This window comes from Salvelinus sp. IW2-2015, linkage group LG6.1 (assembly GCF_002910315.2).
Source record: "Salvelinus sp. IW2-2015 linkage group LG6.1, ASM291031v2, whole genome shotgun sequence".
NCBI lineage: Eukaryota > Metazoa > Chordata > Actinopteri > Salmoniformes > Salmonidae > Salvelinus > Salvelinus sp. IW2-2015.
The window spans coordinates 1,739,522-1,765,978 of record NC_036845.1 but is presented as its reverse complement, the minus strand read 5'-3'; the positions used below and the strand labels follow the sequence as shown (position 1 = coordinate 1,765,978).

General features: G+C 41.8%; 1 protein-coding gene across 1 annotated transcript in view; it reads right to left on the bottom strand.

The window, feature by feature from the left end:
• The window catches only part of LOC111964862 (hormone-sensitive lipase-like), a 48,818-nt gene that overhangs the window by 6,068 nt on the left and 16,293 nt on the right, over positions 1-26,457 (bottom strand). The window contains 7 exon segments of the mRNA XM_070443887.1: positions 3,959-3,990; positions 3,993-4,110; positions 5,242-5,427; positions 5,886-6,031; positions 9,359-9,449; positions 9,567-9,851; positions 10,322-10,563. Of these exon segments, the coding sequence (XP_070299988.1) occupies positions 3,959-3,990; positions 3,993-4,110; positions 5,242-5,427; positions 5,886-6,031; positions 9,359-9,449; positions 9,567-9,851; positions 10,322-10,563 (1,100 nt within the window).

Below are 26,457 nucleotides of genomic sequence, written 5' to 3'. Positions count from 1 at the left end.
GCAACATGACAACCTTGCTCTCACTACACAGTAGAGGTCGACCGATTAATCAGAATGGCCAATTAATTAGGGCCGTTTTCAAAACAAGCAGATTTTTTATTTATTTTTTTAAACCTTTATTTAACTAGGCAAATCAGTTAAGAACACATTCTTATTTTCAATGACGGCCTAGAAATGGTGGGTTAACTGCCTTGTTCAGGGGCAGAACGACATTTTTACCTTGTCAGCTCAGGGATTCGATCTTGCAACCTTAAGGTTAACTAGTCCAACGCTCTAACCACCTGATTACATTGCACTCCACGAGGAGCCTGCCTGTTACGTGAATGCAGTAAGAAGCCAAGGTAAGTTGCTAGCTAGCATTAAACTAATCTTATAAAAAACAATCATAATCACTAGTTAACTACACATGGTTGATGATATTACTAGTTTATCTAGAATGTCCTGCGTTGCATATAATCGATGCGCTGGAGTTCGCGAAAAACGACTGTCGTTGCTCCAACGTGTACCTAACCATAAACATCAATGCCTTTCTTAAAATCAATACACAAGTATATATTTTTTAAACCTGCATATTTAGTTAATATTGCCTGCTAACATGAATTTCTTTTAACTAGGAAAAATGGTGTCACTTCTCTTGCAACAKAGTCAGGGTATATGCAGCAGTTTGGGCCGCCTAGCTCATTGCAAACTGTGTGAAAACTTTCTTCCTAACAAAGACAGCCAACTTCGCCAAACGGGGGATGATTTAACAATCGTTGCACGACTGTATCTAAGCATAAACATCAATGCCTTTCTTAAAATCAATACACAGAAGTATATATTTTTAAACCTGCATATTTAGCTAAAAGAAATCCAGGTTAGCAGGCAATATTAACCTGGTGAAATTGTGTCACTTCTCTTGCGTTCATTGCACGCAGAGTCAGGGTATATGCAACAGTTAGGGCCGCCTGGCTCATTGCGAACTAATTTGCCAGAATTTTACGTAATTATGACATAACATTGAAGGTTGTGCAATGTAACAGGAATATTTAGACTTATGGATGCCACCCGTTAAATAAAATACGGAACGGTTCCGTATTTCACTGAAAGAATAAACGTTTTGTTTTCGAGATGATAGTTTCCGGATTCGACCATATTAATGACCTAAGGCTCGTATTTCTGTGTGTTATTATGTTATAATTAAGTCTATGATTTGATAGAGCAGTCTGACTGAGCGATGGTAGGCACCAGCAGGCTCGTAAGCATTCATTCAAACAGCACTTTCGTGGGTTTTGCCAGGAGCTCGTCGCTGTGCTTCAAGCATTGAGCTGTTTATGACATCAAGCCTATCAACTGACGAGATTAGGCTGTAACCGATGTGAAATGGCTAACTAGTTAGCTGGGTGCGCGCTAATAGCTTTTCAAATGTCACTCGCTCTGAGACTTGGAGTAGTTGTTCCCCTTGCTCTGCATGGGTAACGCTGCTTCGAGGGTGGCTGTTGTCGATGAGCCCAGGTAGGAGGTAGGGACGGAAGCTATACTGTTACACTGGCAATACTAAAGTTCCTATAAGAACATCCAATAGTCAAAGGTATATGAAATACAAATCGTATAGAGAGAAATAGTCCTAAAATAACTACAACCTAAAACTTCTTACCTGGGAATATTGAAGACTCATGTTAAAAGGAACCAACAGCTTTCATATGTTCTCATTTTCTGAGCAAGGAACTTAAACGTTAGCTTTCTTACATGGCACATATTGCACTTTTACTTTCTTCTCCAACACTGTTTTTGCATTATTTAAACCAAATTGAACATGTTTCMTTATTTATTTGAGGCTAAATTGATTTTATTGATGTATTATATTAGGTTCAAATAAGTGTTCATTCAGTATTGTTGTAATTGTCATTATTACAAATAAATTAAATTAAAAAATTTAATAAATAAAAGAATCGGCTGATTAATCGGTATCGGATTTTTTTTGTCCACCAATAATCGGTATCGGTGTTGAAAAATCCTAATCGGTCGACCTCTACTACACAGGGGTGGTGTTAACCTGTTGTTGCTATGCAATTTGATGTCATGGTAGCTAAGTGATAAACATACTTTTCAGATCAAACGTCCTTAGAATATTTGCTTTTATTATTATACCCTTGTACAGTCATCAAGTGCTTAGCTAAGTCAGAGAGTGTACATCTGAAAATAAATCTCATCTGACAATATTAGTCTGCCCTCTACAGAACTTTCTCTCCTGTCCCTCGAACACCTCTCCTCTTCTCTCTAAACATCAGTGACAGTGTCAGTAGTGACAGCTCCGCCTCTCTAAACAATACGCCTCACCTCAGTGGCCCATGACTGGATGTGACCACATCACACTGCCAGACACCACCTCAACACCATCCCTGGGAATCTGCCCTGCACTCTTAAAGCCACGCTGTCATAATGGATCCCAGTCTGGCACCGCTGACATGTGTGGTGTGGCGTGTGTGCGCCTGCGTGTCAATTTGAACGATCGCCATTGTCAGTACATGATGTGTTTTGACACCCGTCAACGCCGCTGGCCAGATCTGACAATCACAAGGTTTGCCAGCGGCCCCCATAGAGAGATGAACGCTCACAGAACAGGCTGCGTCTAAACTGTCCTGATGAGAAGTGTGTGTGGAAAGTATGCCCAACGGGGGGGGGGGGGGGACACCTATCCATAACCTTGCAGATCATCCCCTACTGCCGGGGTTACAGGGTGTAGTAGTCTCACCTCTCTGCAGAGACAGGCACTGTGGTTAATCTGCTGGGCTTAGCACCTCTGACACACACACACTTGAGTGATTAAGTTGTGGCCCATCCATTACTGGGGGCGATCAATGGGGTACTGAGAAGGGACACCACAAACTTCTGCCCTCACACTACACAGCTCCCTCTGTGAGAGGGAGAGCTTCAGCCCTCAGACACTATCCATCTCCCTGAACACTCCAGGAGGAGGAGTGAAGGTGGCAGGAGGGGGAAAAGTGAAGAATGGAGACACCACAGACTCTATCCATCTCCCCACTGGCCAGGGGGAAGAACAGAGTGGGTACAGTGCAGGAGGGAGGAGAGAGAAAAGAAAGCAAAGAGCAGGGGTGGATTACAAAATGACAGAAGAGGTCATTAGGACAAAGGAGAGTAGAGAACAAAGGGAATAATGATCAGAAAGGAGGAACACGTAGAGGACAGGTTTAGAGGAGAGAGCCTAGAGATCACACACAGAGACATCTTCCATATTAGGGCCTTATGTAATATAAAGCCATAATAACTTCATGCAGAATTCCAGGCTAATTCAACATGACAGGCTTGTTCCTCCTCAGTATCACTTCCTATAGCTCTCTGGTTGCTAGGCTATGTGGAGATCAAGGGACTGCCAGTCCACTCTGGTTTCATGGTGACGCGATCTCAGTGGTTTAAAGTAGCCTGCTGGTTATATAATACAGCCCCCTGTCTCATCTGTCAGACGCTGAGCTCTGAGCTGACACACTTCAAGAGGACAGGGGTGGGGGGGGGGGGGGGGAAGAAGGAGAGAGAGAATGGAATGAGGAGGAAAGAGACAGGAGTGGAAGAGGGGGGTAAGGGGTGGCCTGCACCAATCACTAGATAAGAGTGATACAAACGAAGTCTGTGTCCATCAACCCTACAGGATGAATTAAACAGTCTTTAGCAGGAACGGCTCACTACAGGGAAGCATGGAGGGAAAACACAATCATATCCTCAAGACCACCAAGTACCCCTCTAACAACGCACTCCAAAAACTGTTTATTAGAATGGTTTGATTCCAGTTACCTATAATAATATATTTAAAAAGACATTGATGTCTTGAACCACAGATAGGCTGTGGAGAGACCAGGCCACACCATGGGTTCCCACCATAGAGACACTAGTTAGGTTAAAGGTGAAACGTGATGTCAATTCTCCCCAACGAACAACGAGAGAGAACAGAATGTGTTGTTACCTCGTGAGACTTGGAGGTCTGGGCCACAAAGCTCCTCCGTGGTAGTGAACCAGGAGCCAGCGAGAAGGGGGGCTCTGCTTGGTCTTCATTCCCAGAGACAGGGAGATAGGACCCCCCTCAGAACGAGACAGGGACAGCAACGCCTCACTGTCCTACAGAGGGAGGGAGACAGAGACAGCCAAATAATCATTATCATAATCAAAGGTAGAACATTTCTGTTTTCACTTCAATTGCTACAGATGTTGATTTGTCCGTTTGCTTTACAGCTCTGTTGAACAATCCCTTCAGTCAGGATTAGCTGTGTGGTTTTTTCTCTGCTCCCGACTGTCCTTCCAGCTCCACCACAAACACACTATTCTCATTCCCATTCATTAACATTAGCAGGGAACAGCAGAGGCTTTCGCTTGTGTTCTCCACATAAGACAACAGCTCTTTGACTGAGCAGGATCAATGAGTGAGTTGAACGTATTGGCTGCTATCATGTCTGGTTTAATGCCAGACTACAGATGCTCAGCTCTGCTGTTCAATACCTCCCCAAATAAATAAATGGGAGTGCGAGTGTGTGTGTGAGGATTTAAAGGGATTAAGAGCCACGGATGAGCAGAGAAGACACTTTTGTTTACAACAGCTGCGCTCAGACAAAGGAAACGCAAACTAACAGAATCTCTTGATGTTTGAGCATTTCACGCAGGAAGAGGCTTCTCAACAGCTTAAAGCAAATTAATATGAGAAATACACACTGTCAGACTGCTGCTGTCAAAGGTAGTACAGCGACAGCAGCACATTTTGATCTACCAGTTAAAGGTTCTGCGTGTCTGAGATTTGAAAGGCTAACAGTGAACTTTGATGTAGAATCAGCTGAGACTGGAATGTAACCAGTATGAGACCAGGGTTCTATTCACTAGGTGCCAAAGAACCAAGCGGGACCTACCTGCATTTGTCCAATACAAACTTGTTTACATTGCAAAACGTTTTGGATTATGCTTCTAGCCTTGATTTGCATTTTGATAACATATCTACAGTATTTCCATTTTTTTTGTGTATAGTATTGCTTACTAGTTTTTAATCTTTGTTTCCATTGAACGAGCCATAAAAATAAAGGCATTTAAATGTATTATATAAAAACTGCCTTGGTCCTCCTTTTTCATCACATATAAAGGTGGTTTGAAATATCGATCCCATGTACTTTTTGCCTGTTCAGACTGCAGGAAAAGTACAATTTGAATCGGATATTCAAAAAATAGGATTTGAGTCACTTCAAAATGCAAATATGAACAAGTTACCTGTCCCTCCCTCAGCTCGTAGGAGATCAGCCTCATCTGCACGGGGCCAGGGCCGGTGTGGGCCGACGGGGCCTCTATGGTGACAGTGAGGTGCGGATTGGCCACCAGCGGGAGGTCAAAGGGAACAGGGGGCACCGAGAGGGCACGGTTCACCTTCACCTGGGTGGACGTCATACTGGCTAGACTCTGAAGGGAAGAGTGGAAGGCAAGGAGGAAGAAGATTACTTTGTCATCCGTCACAGATACACCGCAATGTTTCAGTCTTTTCCTTTAGGAGGGACAAGAAAGAAAGAGTGAAGGCAGAGGGCAAATCAGATAAACATTCATAATTCACCATATCATATTGTTTTGATCTTCCGGTCATATGTAGGTCATTAAACTTGACAAAAGACAAAGCTGAGAGCATCTCCTCATGGCAGGAAAGCATCCAGTAAAATCTAAACACAGTGACAGTATTACAAGCTCTGCAACTACATAACTATGAGAGGCATGAAAGAGAGTCAAGATAGCCAACAGGACAAACGCTGAGACAAACACATACAAGGGAAGAGTAATCTACCACTAAGCTGTACATCCCAGAGCAAGGGGAGAGTATTCTACCAGCGACCCGTTCCAGGGTCCGTCCAGAGTGGTCAGTGACTCACAGATAGAACCTCAGTCTCTGTGATGTTCCAGAAGGCCTTCCAGAAGTGGACGTCCAGGTTCTGAGTGATGCGTTCAAACTCCGCCCCCCTTAGCTCCGGGTCGATGGCGTACTTCCCGGAGGTAAAGAAGGAGCTGGCTGCTACACCTGGAGACAGAGGGAAGGGGGGAGAAAAGATAGTGGAGGGATGGTTGTAGGAGGGATGCAAGAAGGAGAGGGTGATAGACAGTTGCAGGTAAAAAAAGAGTGGGTCAAGGTAGTGGAAGAGAGGGAAAAATGTATAGGTATGGATAAAGATGAATGACAGAAAAGTGACAGGGAAGAAGAGCGGGAGTGAGTGGCTAATACATCACCTCACTGAGACAGAAACACAGGGAGGGGGAGGCAGAGACAGAGCGATGGCCATGAGGGGAGGCAGTACACGCTACTGTTAAACAGAACTTTTTCAATCCCTGTAGCTACAGGAGAGTCTGGATGAGACGGAGGAGTGGTCACCTGTTGTCCAGGAGAGCTGAACTATATGGCTATTTGTTCCGCCACAGCACTAAAACAGATTCCCCTAATCTAATTAATCACCAAGACTTGGTTAATAGGTGACCACGGGGATAGAGTGACCATGTCAAAGGCTGGCTCTATGTCCCAGACTGAGACTATGGCAGTGGTCAGTGGGACAGATACTCACCATATGGTGCAATACCTCCTTCCTCCACTGGGATGCAGCATAGAGCACAAGACAGTGTTCGATCATATAAGTGTCCATATATCCATGACCTATGAAATGCTGGAATCCTTCTAGACTGTTATGTCATTTGGGGATTAAGAAAGAATTTAAAATGTGTGTGTGGGTTAATGGGTAATGTAAGTAAGTCTCCCTTTAACCTCTCTTGGGTAGGGGGCAGTATTTTCACCTCCGGATGAAAAGCGTGCCCAAAGTAAACTGCCTGTTACTCAGGCCCAGAAGCTAGGATATGCATATAATTGGTAGATTTGGATAGAAAACTCTAAAGCACAGGTGTCAAACTCATTCCACGGGGGGCCGAGTGTCTGCGGGTTTTCGCTCCTCCCTTGTACTTGATTGATGAATTAACATCACTAATTAGTTAGGAACTCCCCACACCTGGTTGTCTAGGGCTTTATTGAAAGGAAAAACCAAAAACCTGCAGACACTAGGCCCTCCGTGGAATGAGTTTGACACCCCTGCTCTAAAGTTTCCAAAACTGTTAAAATAACGTCTGTGAGTATAACAGAACTGATATGGCAGCTGAAAACCTGAGAAAAATCCATCCAGGAACTGGAATTATTTTCATGTGTGTCTCTTTTTCAACTCAATGCCTATAGAGAATCCAATGGGTTAGGAATCAGATTGCAGTTCCTACGACTTCCACTAGATGTCAACAGTCTTAAGACATGGTTTCAGGCTTTTATTTTGAAAAATGACGAGTAAACAGCCATTTTGGTCAGAGGAACTTTGCAGACCTGAATTGGCACGCTTCGTTTGTTATTTTTCCTATCTATTGAAAACGGTATTGTCCGGTTGAAATATTATTGATTATAAAGACAATAAACAACCTGAGGATTAATTATAAACATCGTTTGACATGTTGCGACGAACTTTACCGGTACTTTTAGTATCTATTCGTCTGCCTGCTGTGACCGCCTTGGAGCCATTGGATTACTGAATAAAACACGTCAACAAAACAGAGTTTTTGGGACATAAAGAGGGACTTTATCAAACAAAACAAACATTTACTGTGTAACGGAGTCTTGTGAGTGCAACAATATGAAGATCAAAGGTAAGTGTTGTATAGCACACTATTACTTATACAACTAATATAAGGACAGGACATGAGATGGGAGTAGAAATTAACATGGGCATTGTTTAATGCGTTTCACAGGAAGAACATTCCAAGCATTTCAACATAGGGGGGTTACAGGTGCCCTGAAGGGACAAAACTAGAATATCAATACACAACAGTAAGTGATTAATTTTATCGCTATTTTTGACTTTTGTGGCTCGTCTACCTGGATGGAAAATGCTTATATGCTTGTGTGTGCTGGGCGTTGTCCTCAGATAAATCGCATGGTATGCTTTCGCCGTAAAGCCTTTTTGAAATCTGACACAGTGGCTGAATTAACAAGAAGTTCATCTTTAAGCTGATGTATAACACTTGTATGTTTTATGAATTTTTATTATGAGTAATTCTGTTTTTGAATCTGGCGCTCTGCAATTTCACCGGATGTTGGCCAGGTGGGACGCTAGTGTCCCACATACCCTAGAGAGGTTAACTTCTTAAGACTAAGGGGCGGTGTTTTCGTTTTTGGCTAAAAAAACGTACCCAATTGAAACTGCCTATTTCTCAGCCCCCGAAACTAGAATATGCATATAATTGTCCGATTAGGATAGAAAACACTCTAAAGTTTCCAAAACTTTCTTAATATTGTCTGTGAGTTAAACAGAACTGATATTGCAGGCGAAAACCGGAGGAAAATCCAATCAGGAAGTGTCTCTTTTTTGAAACCTCTGTTCTTATGCCTGCCTAACCTGCATTTAAAGGGATATCAACCAGATTTATTTTTCTATGGCTTCCCTAAGGTGTCAACAGTCATTAGACAAAGTTTCAGGCTTTTATTTTGAAAAATGAGCGTGAAAGATCACATTGCGTAAGTGGATAGGTGGGGGCTCTCAGAGTGAGTTCTGCGTAACAGAGAAAGGCGGCCATTGTTTCTCCCGGTCGTAATGAATAAACAACACTCCCGGTTGATATATTATCGAATATATATTTGAAAAACATCCTGAGGATTGATTATAAAAAACGTTTGACATGTTTCTGTGGACATTATGGATATTATTTGGCATTTTCGTATGCRTTTTSGTGACCGCTCTTTCCGGTGGATTTCGGAGCMWAACGCASCAAACGAACGGAGGTATTTGGATATMAAAGTAATATTTATCRAACAAAAAKAACATTTGTTGTGTAACTGGGAGTCTCGTGAGTGGAACCACCCGAAGATTATCAAAGGTAAGCGATTAATTTGATTGCTTTTCTTACTTTCGTGACCAAGCTAAGCAAGCTAATATAAGGCTAAGTTAATGTGGCATAGAAAGCTACACTCACAAAAGCTTGGATTTCTTTCGCTGTAAAATATATTTTCAAAATCTGACACGATAGGTGGATTAACAACAAGCTAAGCTGTGTTTTGGTATATTTCACTTGTGATTGCATGATTATAAATATTTTTAGTAATATTATTTGACTGTGGCGCTATGCTATTCAGCGTTGCTGATGACAATTATCCCGGATGGGTGGTTGAGAAAGGTTTGATGCATTGCATCTAGCATTGATATTCACCCTCACAATCCCTTCACGTTGATTGAGTTGCCATGTCAGAATGGTTTAGGGTGTAAATGAGAATGAATTAATTATTGAGTGGCTTTTGTTTCCATCAATAGGGAGGTTTGCTGGAGCCACTGACCAATGCCTGACTGGTGGCGCCTGTAGTTCTCTCCAAAGGCCACTAGGCCGATGGCTATGGTCTGCAGACAGGGACGGATGGCTGGAGTGAACTGGAAGAGGAGAGAGACATGAAACACAAATCACTACAAAATACTTTCCCCTGAGGCTAACCAAAAGGGCCTCAAGGTCATTCCAAAAGTATTCCTCCCTCCAAATCTCCCCCCTACCTGGAATCCAAGGCAGCGTCCGTAGAAGCAGCCCTTGTGCATGGAGGAGTACTCCCGGACAAAGCTCTGGCTGAGGCCGCTCTCCTCGTGGAAGAAGAGGTTTCCGTGGCTGTTGTCATGCAGCAGTCGCTGGGCCAGGTAGAGCAGGGCTCTCAGCTGACATAGGGCAGAGCAGTAGGCCTCCATCTCCCCTGCGTTGTGGGCCGTCCGAAAGAAGATGCTGCGGCGGTTGGTGGAGATGTAGCGCCCCTTGTGGATGATGTGGAGAATGCAGCAGCGCACCACCTAGGAGAGGGGTGAGAGGAAAAAGAGAAGGGAGTGAGAGAAATAGGGGGGAGGAGGAAAGGTGCTTGAGAGAGATAGAAATAACATTAATAAAAGAGAATGTCAGAGCAAAAAACAACAGGTACAGAAAAGGAGAGAGAGACCATAAAAAATGTGGAGACAGAAATTCAGAGACTATTTAATAGAGGTAAGCAGCTGGCAGAGAGAAGGTCATGATTTCTCATCAATAAAAGGGAGCCTGAAAAGGTTCTATCGTGACACTCAATCAATTGGTAGCAAAATTAATAAATAAAAGCGGAATAAAAATAAACTTGAGGCATACGATGCTGGTGTTGCGTTTCCCCCAATTTTGAGACCGTCAGGCACACCCACATATGCACTAAGAACGCTCACAAACACAACACACATTCCCTCAATCTCTCTTAACTAGGGAGTTGTCACACATACGGACACAAACCCTGTCATTCTACCTTGACTAGAGAGCGGTATCCGTTGGCTGGTATGTGCGGGTCAAAGTCAAAGTGGTGGTAGACAGCAGCAAAGCCTGAGATGACAGGTTCCAGGCTGCGGGCGTGCTCCTGGATCAGGGTCATGGTGTCCACCAGCCGCTGTGCCGCGCCCCCCTGGGCCCCCTTAGAACCCTCAGAGAAGAACGTAGCATTCTCCTCACACACACTGTACAGGGCAGTAAACACCGCCTTGGTGTCCATCACTGGGGGGGAAGAGAGAGAAGAGACACAATCAGCATGCAACACCATACAAAGACTGATCCTGTCTAATCCCCCCCCCCCCAAATAGTCTATACTTAATACTCACTTCATTCAAATGGCTAACCCACTATAGCTAGCCTTATACAACAGGTGATTTGGAGTAGAGGTCGACCGATTATGATTTTTCAACGCCGATACCGATTATTGGAGGACAAAAAAAGCCGATACCGATTTATAAAAAATAAAAAAGTGTTTTATATATAATACACACACACACATTTTTGTAATAATGACAAATGCAACAATACTGAATGAACACTTTTATTTTAACTTAATATAATACATAAATACACACACAGCTCTGAAGTGACAATGATACTGAAGAGTCTGCTTAGGAGACAAATACTCTCAACTGTTTGATAAAAATAGAGTTTAAGTTACCTGTGGTGAATGTTGAAAACAAAAACTGTCATTTCTATATGCAGGAAATCCTATTTTAATAATGGGCATGGTAAGAATTGACGACCAAAGTGTGAGTCATAATTCCCATGACACCTAGCAAAATCTGAAAAGCGGTTCCTTCATTTATTCCATAGGATAATTTTTAGATTCACTTAAAATAAGGTCTGTGTTTCGTGTAGGCTTACACCACCTTGCCAATTTTATAACTGTGTAGATATCCATAGGACAAGGTAACTCTGATCAATATTGGCTAAATATAAGCAAAGATCATTTTTTTTGTAGAGTGGATTTATGAAAATATGTTGACAAACGTTACCTTATCCTAGTGAGATTTACACGGGTATCAAAACGTCGAGGCGGTTTAAGCCTGCACGAAACACAGACCTTATTTGAAGTAGATCAAGACATTCTCTATGGAAGACATGAACGGTAAAATAACGAAGGAACCCCTTTCAAGTTCAGCCGCAAGTTATTACAGGAATTATAACGCGTCGACTATTTCGCTCTAAACCATATACCTTTGACTAATCCGGAAACTATCACCTCGAAAACAAAACATTTATTCCGTTACGTATTTTATCTAACGGGTGGCATCCATGAGTCTAAATATTCCTGTTACATGCACAACCTTCAATGTTATCATAATTACGTAAAATTCTGGCAAATTAGTTCGCAAAGAGCCAGGCGGCCCAAACTGTTGCATATACCCTGACTCTGCGTGCAATGAACGCAAGAGAAATGACACAATTTCACCTGGTTAATATTGCCTGCTAACCTGGATTTMTTTYAGCTAAATATGCAGGTTTAAAAATATATACTTGTGTATTGATTTTAAGAAAGGCATTGATGTTTATGGTTAAGTACACATTGGAGCAGTGACAGTCATTGATTGATAGTTTTTTTATAAGATAAGTTTAATGCTAGCTAGCAATTTACCTTAGCTTACTGCATTCGCGTAACAGTTAGGCTCCTCGTGGAGTGCAATGTAATCAGGTGTTAGAGCATTGGACTAGTTAACTGTAAGGTTGCAAGATTGGATCCCCCGAGCTGACAAGGTTAAAAATCTGTTCCTAGGCCGTCATTGAAAATAAGAATGTGTTCTTACCTGACTTGCCTAGTTAAATAAAGATGAAATCAAGTAAAAAATAATAAATAATAAATAAAATAAAAAGGCTAATCGGCGCCCAAAATAACCGATTTTCGATTGTTATGAAAACTTGAAATCGGCCATTCCGATTAATCGGTCGACCTCTAATTTGGAGTAAGAGTCTATCCCAAGACATACCAGACAACATACACACAGCCACATTCAGAAAAACAGACATTGTTTGCATCATTACCTAGCAACGCAATACTGCTGTGACTAGGGTGGCACATTTTGGGGAATATTCAGAGGTGGAAACGTTCCGTCGGAATATATAGGAATTAATATTAATACCATTTAAATGTAGATGTTTTTTGCTTTGGAGATATTTACCATATGGAGACCGAAACATAAACCTTTTACCTTATAAAAGTAGACAATTGCAAATGATTAAATGCTTGCAATAGAAATAAAAACATTGTTACAAATTGAACGAGTTGACTTCACATGGGATGATTTCACTGAACAAAAAGGGAATATTGAATGATCCATCGCATCTCCCAAAAACATTAACATACATCTGTAAAATTATAGTCCAGAAACTAAAGCTTTGGTTGTCTCCCAAGTCTTCTCCTTGGACCTCCTCAATGTCCACCTCTTGAACATCAGACTGAGGCCTCATCTTCACTGTCACTTTCCAACCCTGTTGAGGATGGATCGTTGTCAGGCTCAAAAAGCCTCATTTGCCTGGATGGCCACCAATTTTTCAACCCTTGTATTGGTCAGCCTGTTGCGTGCTTTGGTGTGTGTGTTCCCAAACAAGGACCACTTGCGCTCTGAGGCGGCTGATGTTGGTGGGATTTGGAGGATGATGGAGGCAACAGGGGAACGAGTCTCAGATTCACAAAGTCCCTTCCACCAGCTGGCTGATGAGATATGTTGGCACGACTGCCATATTGCATCTCCATCCCAAAGCCTTTGCTTGGAAGTGTACTTTGCCAGACTGCCAAGAACCTTGCCCTCATCCAGGCCAAGGTGGCGAGACACGGTAGTGATGACACCATAGGTTTTGTTGTTCTCTGCACCAGACAGGATGCTCTTGCCTGCATACTTGGGGTCCAGCATACTTGGGGCTTCAGGCAGAAGTCTTCACGCTTTTTGATACATTTCAGAACTGCAGTTTCCTCTGCTTGGAGCAACAGTGAAGTAGGCAGGGCAGTACAGATTTCTCTTACATCTACAAGCAGAGTCTGAACGTCAGACAGGATGGCATTGTCTCCCTCAATCCGTGTAATGGCTACTGCTATAGGTTGTCAGGAGTTTCAGGCTGCTTACCACTCTCTCCTAAAATACATCATCCGGGAGGATCCTCTTGATGGGGCTGTCCATATCAACAGATTGATATGGACATTTATTGGAGACTCCTTCCCATCCAGGAGCCTGTCAAACATGATCACAACACCACCCCAACGGGTGTTGCTGGGCAGCTTCAATGTGGTGCTCTTATTCTTCTCACTTTGCTTGGTGAGGTAGATTGCTGCTATAACTTGACCCTTCACACACCGAACCATTTCCTTGGCTCTCTTGCAGAGTGTATCCATTGTTTTCAGTACCATGATGTCCTTGAGGAGCAGATTCAATGCATGAGCCGTGTAATGTGAGGGTAGGACTCCTCCACTTTAGACCAAGCAGCCTTCATGTTTGCAGCACTGTCACCCGTGAAAATACGTTCTGTGGTCCAAGGTCATTGATGAATGCCTTCAGCTCATCTGCAATGTAGAGACCGGTGTGTCTGTTGTCCCTTGTAGAATACTGGTTGAGGGGAGATGATATAGCTAATTATTCCTTGCACACGAACATTCGACCACCCATTAGAGATGATTGCAATACAGTCTGCTTTCTCTATGATTTGCTTGACCTTCACCTGAACTCTGGTTGGAGGGGTGTATGCTCAGCGAAGAACATTCAGAAATCTCTTCCAATACACATTGCCTGTGAGCATCAGAGGTGAACCAGTTGCATACACAGCTCGAGCAAGACATTCATCAGCATCTCTGACTACGTTCCTCCATTGAGTAAAAAAAAACTGATTCAAGGAGGACCATGAGCTGTTGCTTCGATAAGATGTCTGAGTCATAATTTTCACTTATAATAGAAGTATAGGGACTTCGGTCAGAGGTTGCTTGTTGTGAGCGCTGAGGGAACTTTATGCACCTGGCCAGATGATTCTGCATCTTTGTTGCATTCTTCACATAAAATTTGGCACAGTATTTGCAAGTGTACACAGCTTTTCCTTCTACATTAGCTGCAGTGAAATGTCTCCACACATCAGATAGTGCCCGTGGCATTTTCCTGTAAAGATAGTAAAAAAATAGTAAAAAAATATTTTAAAAATACAATTCCATGTAGAGATAAATAGTTGAGCAGTCAGATTAAACAACTCCTTTGTAAGATAAATGGTTTAAAATTAAACCTGTATGGAAACAGGTGAATTAACACTCAGTTAGCAGGCTCAAGCAAGCTAAAACCTAAATGGTAGCAAAAACTGACTAGCAGAAATTGTTAACACGTTAGAAATGATTTAAACACTTTGCTGTAGGCTACTATTTACTAGTTATCAAAAGAATCATGTATATCATATAAAATATATTCACCCCACTCAGTATTTTAGTCGAAAATTACCAGAAAGCATGTAGTCCTTGGCTCAGACAGTGTAGTAGTGTGGGCTCAATAGCATCTCATCAGTGTGCAAGATCTTGAGAATCAGCTGTACATGTGATGGAAGAATACACTGTGCATGCAGAGGGTTGCAATTCAATTGGGAATAGTAGAACCAAAATATGCCACAAGACCTAGAATTGCCTTGTGTATCCCACAAAAAAGGTTGATGAATTTAAGCAAAATTCCAAATTCCCAGGTTTAACTTCCCATGGAAATTTCCCGGCAAGTTTGACCCTTTGCAACCCTAGCGGTTACAGATCCACCGTCTCATCTGCCACTATAAAAAGCATTGAGACGTTCCGACATTTGCAACATTGAAATCGATCTCCACTGGGTACTGTAATAATGAATGTGTCTGGAGTCGGGACGAGACAAAGCTTTTCTCTGCCGGTCGAAATCATGAATCAGCATAATTTTCTGGATATATGCAAAGAAATGTCAATAGAAAAACAGGTCAAATGAAAACAAATGCAGCCTGTTTGCTGTCTTTCAACTTCAGTCTGAAGTGATTGTGTTAAGTGTATAGCTAGCAAGGGGGAAGAGCCTCCATAGCAACCATTTTTGGGTAGTTGTGCTTTACATGGCAGTCAGAAAGAGACCATGCCACAGCCATGATAAATGTCCTAATACATGGCCTCATGTATTATTGCTTAAGTATAAAAGCTGATTGAGTGAAATGTTGCGCAAGCTGAGAAAACGAAATCCAAGCTTCATTCCTCTAAGACAGTCATGTAACAGGAGTAGAGAGCAAGTGGTGGAACACACTGTGTTGCTGTCTTCTCTCGCTCTGTCTTTCCGCTCGTGGTCCCCAAGGGAGATACGACTGAAACAATTTCTGAGGAGTTCATCAAACAGAGTAACCATGCATTAATAGTGAACTGAACTGCCATCCAAGCAATTAAAACCTAACACCCTGGTGGACTCCTTGTGGAGTACTCAGCCTGTACTCTGCCTGCCAGCCAGGCTGCCTGCCAGCCAGGCTACCAGCTGTATTGAGTTCTAGTGAGCCACCTGAGATCAGGTTCCACAGCAGAGGCACAGGGCAGAGCAGCCCAGGTGACACAGGTACTTACTGTATAGAATGACGAAGCTGGAGAGAGATGGGGAGACAGAGCACGCAGATGGTCAGAGTGAGAGCATGACCACACAAGGGAAATAAAGAGCATGCAAGGGAGGGTGATTCATGTTCTCTCAGACAGTCAAGGCCACTGATTCTAAGATCCAACAATGCTTCAATTATGAATGTATATGAAGAAAAGCGACAAGGAATGGAATAAGGAAGGCATTACAGGTACAATGACTCAGAGAAATGGTGGGCCAGCCACAGACATTTATGGTACTGTACAAGTCAGTCATAGGGGCCATCACTTTGTTGTGAGGAATCTCAACCTCCTGACAACCAGGCAGCAACTTGTCACACACACCAGTGAATCTCCCCATCACTAGATCTGTCTCCATTTGTGTCTCACCTCAGAAAGCAATGGAATGACACACTAGGCGTGTGGCGTCTACCACTTGCTGGAGGGGGAGAGTCCAAAACCTCACAGCATTGAAGAAATGTATTATCAGGCTTATTCATTGCCAATTACTTATCCTCCTCCAAAGCATGAAGCAAATAATGTGTAATTACCTGCTATTCTTCAGGTGACTGCTATATTGAGTACACCCTATGCTTTGCCCTACATTACCCAACCACCCTCTCTCCAATTCCACAAATTCTCAGCCTCCATCACCAAGCATCCCAGAATGCAGCACTCCCTTTGGGACCAAACTCCTTAACTTCCCCTAGCTCTTCGTATGCCATTTCATTTTCTCACTCTCTCTGTGTCACAAACCAAGTATCTATAGTTAACCAGAAACAGAGGGAGGGTGTGTGTGTGCGCATTGCTGCTGGACAGAGTTGGTGGCAATGTGTCCAAAAGAGTTTGTGTCTGCAATGCTGGGCCCAGGGGCCACCAGTACCAGTGACTGGACATGACACACAAGTATAGCAACACTGAACCAGACACTGGCTTAGCAAGAGCTTAGTACAACTAGATACTTACACATTACATGAAAAATGCATTAGGTTTTGTGCTTAAGTAAATCAGAAACCTAAACAGAACCTAAAAGCAGCATGGAATTCTATTAACTTGGTATCTGAATTAGAAAGCAAAATACATTTGAAAGAGTAAGGCCTTGTTTTATTTTAGAAATTCTATGCATGTAATTTCCTATTTGTTCAAGTTATTGGGAATATAGTCTACTGGGCATATATGCAACATTCCCACGACTTGCACACTGCCACACTGAAAAGGAAGAATACAAAGGGCGAGATGTAAGAGGCTTTAAAAAAATAGGGGGGCGCACAATTGGCCCATCTTCCGGGTTAGGGGAGGGTTTGGCTGGGGTAGGCAGTCAATGTAAAATAAGAATTTGTTCTTAACTGACTTGCCTAGTTAAATAATGGTTAAATAAAATAAAAAMGAGGAATGGCACAGGGATTAAGTGATATGGACAGTCACGAAGAGGAGAAGAATACTGATTGAGTGAATGTGGCAAAAGGACGAGTGGCAGACAAATTCTTCAGATCAACCTTCTCGGGGACAACACACACTTATGAACATACTAAAAACGCAGGATGACCAAACATGTACTCGCAGACCACACACACACGTTTTCCTTCACCACTGGTGGTGTACAGCTCAGTGTTTCCGCCTCAGTCATTTAGCGGTGGTGGCACGCCACAGCAAAATCATTTCTGCCACACCCCCAAAAAATATGTAACATAAAAATTGAAGTATGCCAAGGCACACTGAAGGTAAGATGCTAGAACAGTCCTCATTTACTATTTCTCTGCTAACTAAACGATTAATGAATAGAAAAATCACAACCCCATAGTATAATAAAAATGATCTATTTACCTAGTCTGTTGTGTGTTCTATGCAAGAAACACCATAAATACAAACGTGGACACCCCTTCAAATTAGAAGACACGCCATGCAATCTCCATAGAAAAGCATTCCCAGAAGAATAGCCTTATTGAAGAGTTCAGTGAMTTTCAAAATGGCACCATCATAGGATGCAACTATCCAACAAGTCTGTTTGTAAAATGTCTGCCCTGCTAGATCTGCCGGTCAACAATAAGTGAAAAAAATTGTGACGACGTCTTCTGTGAGAAGTACAGGCACGAGGTGTCTCACATAACACAGAGTACACCAAACATTATGAACACTTTCCTAATGTTGAGTTGGCTTGATGTCCTTTGGGTGATGGACCATTCTTGATACACATGGGAAACTTGTGTGAAAAAAACAGCAGCATTGCATTTCTTGGCACAAATTTGGTGCGCCTGGCACCTACTACCATACCCTGTTCAAAGGCACTTACATCTTTTGTCTTGCCCATTCACCCTCTGAATGACACACATACACAATCCATGCATCAATTGTCTCAAGGCTTAAAAATCCTTCTTTAACCTGTCTCCTCCCCTTCATCTACACTGATTGAAGTGAATTTAACAAGTGACATTAATAAGGGATCATTGCTTTCACCCTGGTCAGCCTATCATGGAAAGAGCAGGTGTTCTTAATGTTTTGTATACTCAGTGTATATTCACTGTGTTTATGCAAGTTTGAGACAATTCATCAATACATGCTAAATAGTAGAAACATCACATTTGGGATCTAGCTCATGATTTGCCCATTGTAAATGCAGAAATGCTGAAGCATGGGGTTACCCATTTATTTATAGCCACTATGCTGCATCAGTTGGGCTACAGGTGATCATTCTTATTGCTAACAGCATACCTGATAATATGGACCAACCTATATGCAAGGTCCAATATGTAAAAATGATTGGAAATCATTTTACGAATACTATTGGGCTCAGTACTGGAGGTGGAAATTATATTTTAGATGGTGTCATAATTTTATTTTAATTCATTTTGGAATAGAATGTCATTTTATGGGCCTCCCGGGTGGCGCAGTGGTCTAGGGCACTGCATCGCAGCACTAGCTGCGCCACCAGAGACTCTGGGTTCGCGCCCAGGCTCTGTCGCAGCAGGCCGCGACCGGGAGGTCCGTGTGGCGACGCACAATTGGCCTAGCGTCGTCCGGGTTAGGGAGGGTTTGGCCGGTAGGGATATCCTTGTCTCATCGCGCACCAGCGACTCCTGTGGCGGGCCTGGCGCAGTGCGCGCTAGCCAAGGGAGCCGGGTGCACGGTGTTTCCTCCGACACATTGGTGCGGCTGGCTTCCGGGTTGGAGGCGCGCTGTGTTAAGCAGTGCGGCTTGGTTGGGTTGTGTTTCGGAGAACGCATGGCTATCGACCTTCTTCACTCCCGAGCCCGTACAGGAGTTGTAGCGATGAGACAAGATAGTAATTACTAACAATTGGATACCACAAAAATTGGGGAGAAAAGGTGGTAAAATTAAATTTAAAAAATAAATTTAAAAAAGGTAATTTTATAAAGTCAGCAGAACAGCTTCTCAGAGATGTACTACCTAAACTTGTGCAATTTGCTCACGGATCTTTCATTGTCAGTTTTTACCAATTTGCAACAGACACAGAGACCGAGAGCACGCAAGACAGAGTTTAGCTGTGAACATTGGAAGATCAATCTGATCTAATGTGACGACTGCAACATAATACAGTATTGGGAGGCGCTAAATAATATAAAGACCAGAATTAAATTCCCAGAACAAAGTAAAGTCCAGAGTGTGGCAGCAGCACAAGCCTAAGCCCTGCTGCCGGGCCAGTGTTGGGAAATAGTCTAAAATAACCTGACATTGCTGAATTAGTAGGAGCATAACTGCCTGCAGAACAAGATAACTGCTGATACTGAATAAGCAGCAGTTGTTGCAATTTGAACCAGAATAAAATCAGCATTATAGGCCCTCACAATTTTTTGATAGATATCTTCTCACGAGCCTTACCACCTCTCCTCCTCTGCATCATGTGTGAATGATTATGGGTCATGCCTAATGCATTAGCCACATATTTTTTTGAAATGACAATGAAGACCATTGTTCATCAATAAAAGGCAAAGTCGAACACCTAAATTAATCCAGGATTAGCCTAATACTCTAATCTCTCTCCTTCAGCCTATTATCTGTGTCAGTTAAGGAGGCAGCAAGACCGAATGTAAGATTCAGCTTTGCGTCGTTAAATCTAAAGAATATCAGCCACACATAGCAAAGCCAACTACCGATAATTCACTTGACTAAAGGCCCAGAAGAGATCTACATTAATGTATGATGCACGTGTGCGTAACTCAAGGCAGCAGATAGAAACAATCCATTGGTAAACAAAATATTGAATCACAACATCTTTTGCATAGAAGTGTGGGCTATAGCATTTTACTTTAATTGTTTAGAATATGGAATCAAGTGATAGACACTCGCTATAGGCATCATGTATGTTTACAATTAAAAAGAGATTTAAATTCTGCCCACACCTTAACTTTTTGTCAATAGGGGGGCGCTGTTTTCACTTTGGAAAAAATCGTGCCCAAATTAAACGGCCTCGTACTCTGTTCTAGATCATACAATATGCATATTATAATTACTATTGGATAGAAAACGCTCAAGTTTCTAAAACTGTTTGAATTATATCTGTGAGTAAAACAGAACTCATTTGGCAGCAAACTTCCATACAGGAAGTGAAAAATCTAAAAACGAGGCTCTGTTTCAGGGCCTGCCTATTCAACTGGCTTTTATTTATCGATATGTATGAACTTCATACGCCTTCCACTAGATGTCAACAGGCAGTGGAAGGTGGAATGGGGTGTCTAGCTTGATCTGAGGCCGAATAAGAGCTTTGAGTGACAGGTCCGGTATTTTCTTTGTCTTCGACGGCGCGCGGGGGAGCTCGACATTGTCTTCTGAAAAGCGTTCGGTATACACAGCGAATATCTCCGGCTCTGATTTTATTTGATACATATGAGAAAAACATCATAAAGTAGGATTTTCAACCGAGTTTGACCAGTTTATTCAACGTTTAAATGGGACTTTTCCGTTCTTTGCGCCAAGAGAGGATGGGAATGTTCACGCCACAATGCTAGCCAAGGTTGCTAATTCGACAGAAGAAATGGACATTCTAAAACCAAACAACGATTTATTCTGGAAATAGGACTCCTTGCACAACATTCTGATGGAAGCTCAGCAAAAGTAAGAAAACATTTGATGTTATTTCATATTTCTGTGTAATATGTTGATGCCTATTCTCCGCCGTGTTGGTGAGTGCTGTCTCACAATAACCCAAGCTGTATGTTGTGGTAAAGTTATTTTTTTAAATCTAACACAGCGGTTGCATTAAGAACCAGTGTATCTTTCATTTGCCATACAACAAGTATTTTTATGTAAAGTTTATGATGAGTTCTTTGGTCAGATTAGGTGAGTGTCCAAAATATCTCCGGACATTCTGGGGAAATGTTGCTACGTATTCACAATGTATAACCATGATTTGCAGCTCTAAATATGCACATTTTCGAACAAAACATAAATGTATGGTATAACATGATGTTATAAGACTGTCATCTGATGAAGTTGTCCAAAGGTTAGTGATTCATTTTATATCTATTGCTGGTTTTTGCTAAAGCTACCTTTGTGGTGAATAAATATCTTTGTGTGTTTGGCTATTGTGGTAAGCTAATATAATTCTATATTGTGTTGTCGCTGTAAAACACTTATTTTTTTAATCGGAAATATTGGCTGGATTCACAAGATGTTTCTTTCATTTGCTGTACACCATGTATTTTTCATAAATGTTTTATGATGAGTATTTATGTATTTCACGTTGCTCTCTAATTATTCTGGCTGCTTTGGTGCTATTTTTTATGGTGGCTGCAATGTAAAACTATGATTTATACCTCAAATATGCACATTTTCAAACAAAACATAAATGTATTGTATAACATGTTATAAGACTGTCATCTGATGAAGTTGTTTCTTGGTTAGTGACTAATTTTATCTCTATTTTGTCGGTTTTGTGAAAGCTACCTATGCGGTGGAAACATGGTGAAAATATGCGGTTGTGTGTTTGGCTATTGTGGTTAGCTAATAGAAATACATAGTGTTTGCTGTAAAACATTTTTAAAAATCGGAAATGATGGCTGGATTCACAAGATGTTTATCTTTCATTTGCTGTATTGGACTTGTGATTTCATGAAAATTATATTATATCCCTGTCCTGTTAGGCTAGGCTATGCTAGTCAGCTTTTTTGATGAGGAGGATCCCGGATCCGGGAGGGTGATGAAGTAGAGGTTAACAGAAATGAGATCAAATTTACATTTTTTTTACTGCTGTGGCCTAACTCGAATGGTTTGAAATTATAGAGCAAACATGTCGTGACCCACGAATGATGCAGCGCCCACCCTTGGGCCAATTGAGATAATGTGACTAACAAATTTCAGTTAATTACTATAGCTCCAGCCTTGGGCCAATCAGTGTAATTTTGTAAGTGGCGGATCTCTATGGCAAGACTCAATTCAAAGTTGTCAAACTTGTCCCAGTGCTGTCTGAGATACTGCGTGTGACCAACGAACAGAGACAGATCCACAGTTCCCTCCCTGATTTTATYGTTGGGGATAAAGGGTGTTGTCACCATAAGAGGGTATTTTTGTTGACAGCGTTATGCTAGTTCACACGCGCAGTTTTACGACAGGTCTGATTTATAACAGAAAACATGTGTAGGTATGGCATTTGCCAAGTTTATACATTTTAGACCTACTTTCAGAAATGGCGCAAGCAGATATTTAGTGTGAAATGTACCGTTAAAAATGAGGCCCCTGGTGTAAAAGTTGACTTATGCCACTTTCACTGTGGTCAGAATGGTTGGAATGTAATGTGACTGTTTGGATCCCAGTCAGGTTCTTTCCAAGATTTTAGATGGGTGTTAAGGACTGAACAGCTGTAGCTTGCTTAGACTGTTTCCATTTCTATAGACTTGTCTTTAGGGCCAAGCCCTAACTTGGTAACGGCACAGATTAAATASGAGCATAGCATCTTAACCTATCGCACAGTAATAGTGTAAAATCTTTTACATAAGCTACCGGCCTATTTATTGCATTGCAGAATGTTTGAATTTTTTGCTGTACTTGGCAAAGGACTGTGGCGGTTTCTGAAAGAGAAAACGATGGAAAATGTGACCCGTTTCAGGAAGCTAGGCGTATGTCGCACGTCTCTACTTCACAGAAGCATTACAATGTAGTTATTATAATTTTTTAACAAAACTCGTTTTTTTTGGCAGAAATACGTTCTGGAACATATGCACTTACATGAGCTTTAACCAAACTTGTATGCCATCTGTAAATACAAATAAAATTGTTGGTTTAGCCTAAAAAAAAAGACAGGAACCTACCCGCCAGCCATGATTGGCTAAGATAATGGATGGACTGAACATGCTGAGAGGAGTTTGGATTGGTCTGCCATGTAGCAGAATTCTGTCGATAACATGAGCTGCTCAGTAGATGATACTTGCTACCGTGGCTTTTTTGAGACATGTTAGCCATGGAGAACTGCAAAAGTGTTGCTACTGCTCAACACAATTGCTGCAAAAATCAGTGGGAAAAAGTTGGATTAATTTCTGTACAGTCAACTTGAACCGGAGTGGCTTTAAAACAGGCCCAACAAGCTGTAGCTACAAACAAAAACGACACAGGACGTCTTCGTTAAACTGGAGTTCCAGTCTGCCGTGAAGCGTTCATCCATGTATACTGAACAAAAATAAAAGCAACAATTTCAAAAGATTTTACTGAGTTAGAGTTCATAAGGAAATCAGTCAACTAAAATAAATTCATTAGGTACTTATCTATGCATTTCACATGACTGGGAATACAGATAAACTTTTGTTGGTCAGATACCTTAAAAAAAAAAAAAAGTAGGGGCGTAGATCAGAAAAGCACAGTATTTGGTGTGACCACAATTTGCCTCATGCAGAGCAACATCTCCTTCGCATAGAGTTGATCAGCCTGTTCATTGTGACCTGTAGAATGTTGTCCCACTCCTCTTCAATGGTTGTGTTCGAAATTGCTGGATATTGGCGGGAACTGGAAGACCCTGTCGTCCACGTTGATCCAGAGCATCCCAAACAAGCTCAATGGGTGACATATCTGGTGAGTATGCAGGCAATGGAAGAACTGGGACATTTTCAGCTTCTAGGAATTGTGTACAGGTCCTTGGAACATGGGGCCATGCATTATAATGCTTAAACATGAGGTGATTGTGGCGGATGAATGGCAAGACAATGGGGCTCAAGAGCTCGCCACGGTATCGCAATGCCTTCAAATTCCCATCGATAAAATGCAATTGTGTTCATTGGCCGTAGCTTATGCCTGCTCCTAACATAACCCCACCGCCACATGGGGCACTTCGTTCACAACATTTACGTCAGCAAACCGCTCGCCCACACAACGCCTTGCACATGGTCTGCGGTTGTGAGGCCAGTTGGACGTACTGCCAAAATCTCTAAAATGATGTTGGAGGTGGCTTATTGTAGAGAAATGAACATTCAATTATTTGGCAACAGCTCTGGTGGACATTCCTGCAGTCAGCATGCCAATTGCATGCTCCCTCAAAACTTGAGACATCTGTGGAATTGTGTTGTGTGACACAACTGAACATTTTATAGTGACCTTTTATTGTCCCCAGCACAAGGTGTGCCTGTGTAATGATCATGTTGTTTAATAAGCTTCTTGATATGCTACACCTGTCAGGTGGATGGACTATCTTGGCAAAGGAGAAATGTCACTAAAGGGATGCAAACAAATTTGTGCACAACATTTGAGAAATAAGCCTTTTGTGCGTATAGAACATTTCTGGGAACTTTTAGAGATCAACACTTTACATGTTAAGTTTATATTGTTGTTTAGTGTATACGGGTAAGAGTCTAGCTACAATCAGATATTATACGTTAATATTTGTCAGAAAGTCATTTTCATTGCAACTTAAAGTTTACTGTTAGCTAGCTAGTGAACGTTAGGTAGCTGGATCACTAGCTAATGTTACGTGTATGATCTGTGTAGTAGCTAGTAATATTATTCTTATGTCATCAAGCAATTGCATTGCTAGTTACAGCCAAAAGTTAGCTAGCTAGCTAACATTGAACCTAGTTTGTTAGCTTTAGCTACCTGCAGATTTATACTACAGTATTGCATGGATTTATGGTTCATTGCTTAGCTAGCTATCTACATGTCTATACAAAAAAAAGACTCCACTTTCCCAGATGATTACATGACCCATCAAGATAGCCAGGTGTGTCTGGGGTTGATTACAGCCATCTATTGTATTTCATGTGTACAGTGGTTCCTCCTTTAAAAGTTGCGAGCTTACACCGCAGGTACCCAGCTTCACTGGTCCAGACCACCACAAGGGGGAGTTAGAGCACTCATTATGCATTTGGGTCCCAAGGTTTTTATATGATCAATCATATAGAGTGGTTCCAATGAATAATTTGACGCGAGCCACCAATCCCTGGTGACTTTCTTAAAACAATGGAATCACAATAATGCAAAGGGTCTACTGCTCTGAATCAACCATGGGATCAGCTCAAGCATTGTAGCTACGCTGCTTAGGCAGAACGCAAGCGGTCTGAAGCAGATCATAAGTTTAGTGAAATTAAATTAAATTTTAAGCTAATGCCAGGAAAAAAAGACAAAAAMCATCTAGTTAACGTGTAGGTTGAAGATTACAACGTTAAGACAACGGGGTTCTAATATCCCATAACTCTTTGCTATTCATGAGACCAGCTTTGCTAATTAGAAGCTGCCCTCAGTCATAATATTTCTATAGGCGGTAGGCTACACTCTTCTGGGCAGATCACGCTAGAACCCTGTATGGAAGATATCCATATTACAGGGATTTACACTAGAGCTAGCCCTCAACAGTCCTACAATCCCCGGCCTAAAGTGGACACTTTCGCTGCACCAAATACAATAACGTTACACCGCAGAGAATGACAATATGTTTCAATTTGATGTGCGACATGAGAGATGCACACAAGTGTTGCACACCAACAGATGGAGAAAACCTACACCAGTCGAGCAATTCATTTCAACAATAATCTATTCGAGTCTATTTCTTCAGAGCCTAGACCTATATAAAATAACCTAACTGGCTGAGGTAGGCTATGAGGCTTAACAGCGTAATAGAAGCAGGATTTTTTACATTTATTAGGCCTACTTACAATTGCAACTGGTCAAATGTAGCATCCTACATAAAACAATCATTTAAAGAAAAAAAGTCTGCACATTCAAACTAAAACAAAGTAACTAATAATTAAAAGCACACATTTGTAAATCCCAAACTCTAAAAGTAATTGGAAAGGTAAATACAAATTATGTGACATTGTGGTTACAATAAAGAATTTAGCCCAGAATGCAAATGTTTCCTATTAGCAGGACAATAGACTTTTTATAGCCCGGCTACTGTTGTGAAAATCCCTCAACTTGCAATGTAGTCGATGCTTAAGTACTCTAAAGTGTTACATTTCTAACTCAAAACAGCATTTCTTCACCAACATCTTTATGCTTTCGTTAATCTTCTTGATCTTCTTCCTCTTTTTCTGTAGCAATTTTGAGCAAATTGCTCAAGGGCCACGGTTGATTTGTCTTTGAAAATGACGTTATTGAATGTCTCGCCTGCTTTGATC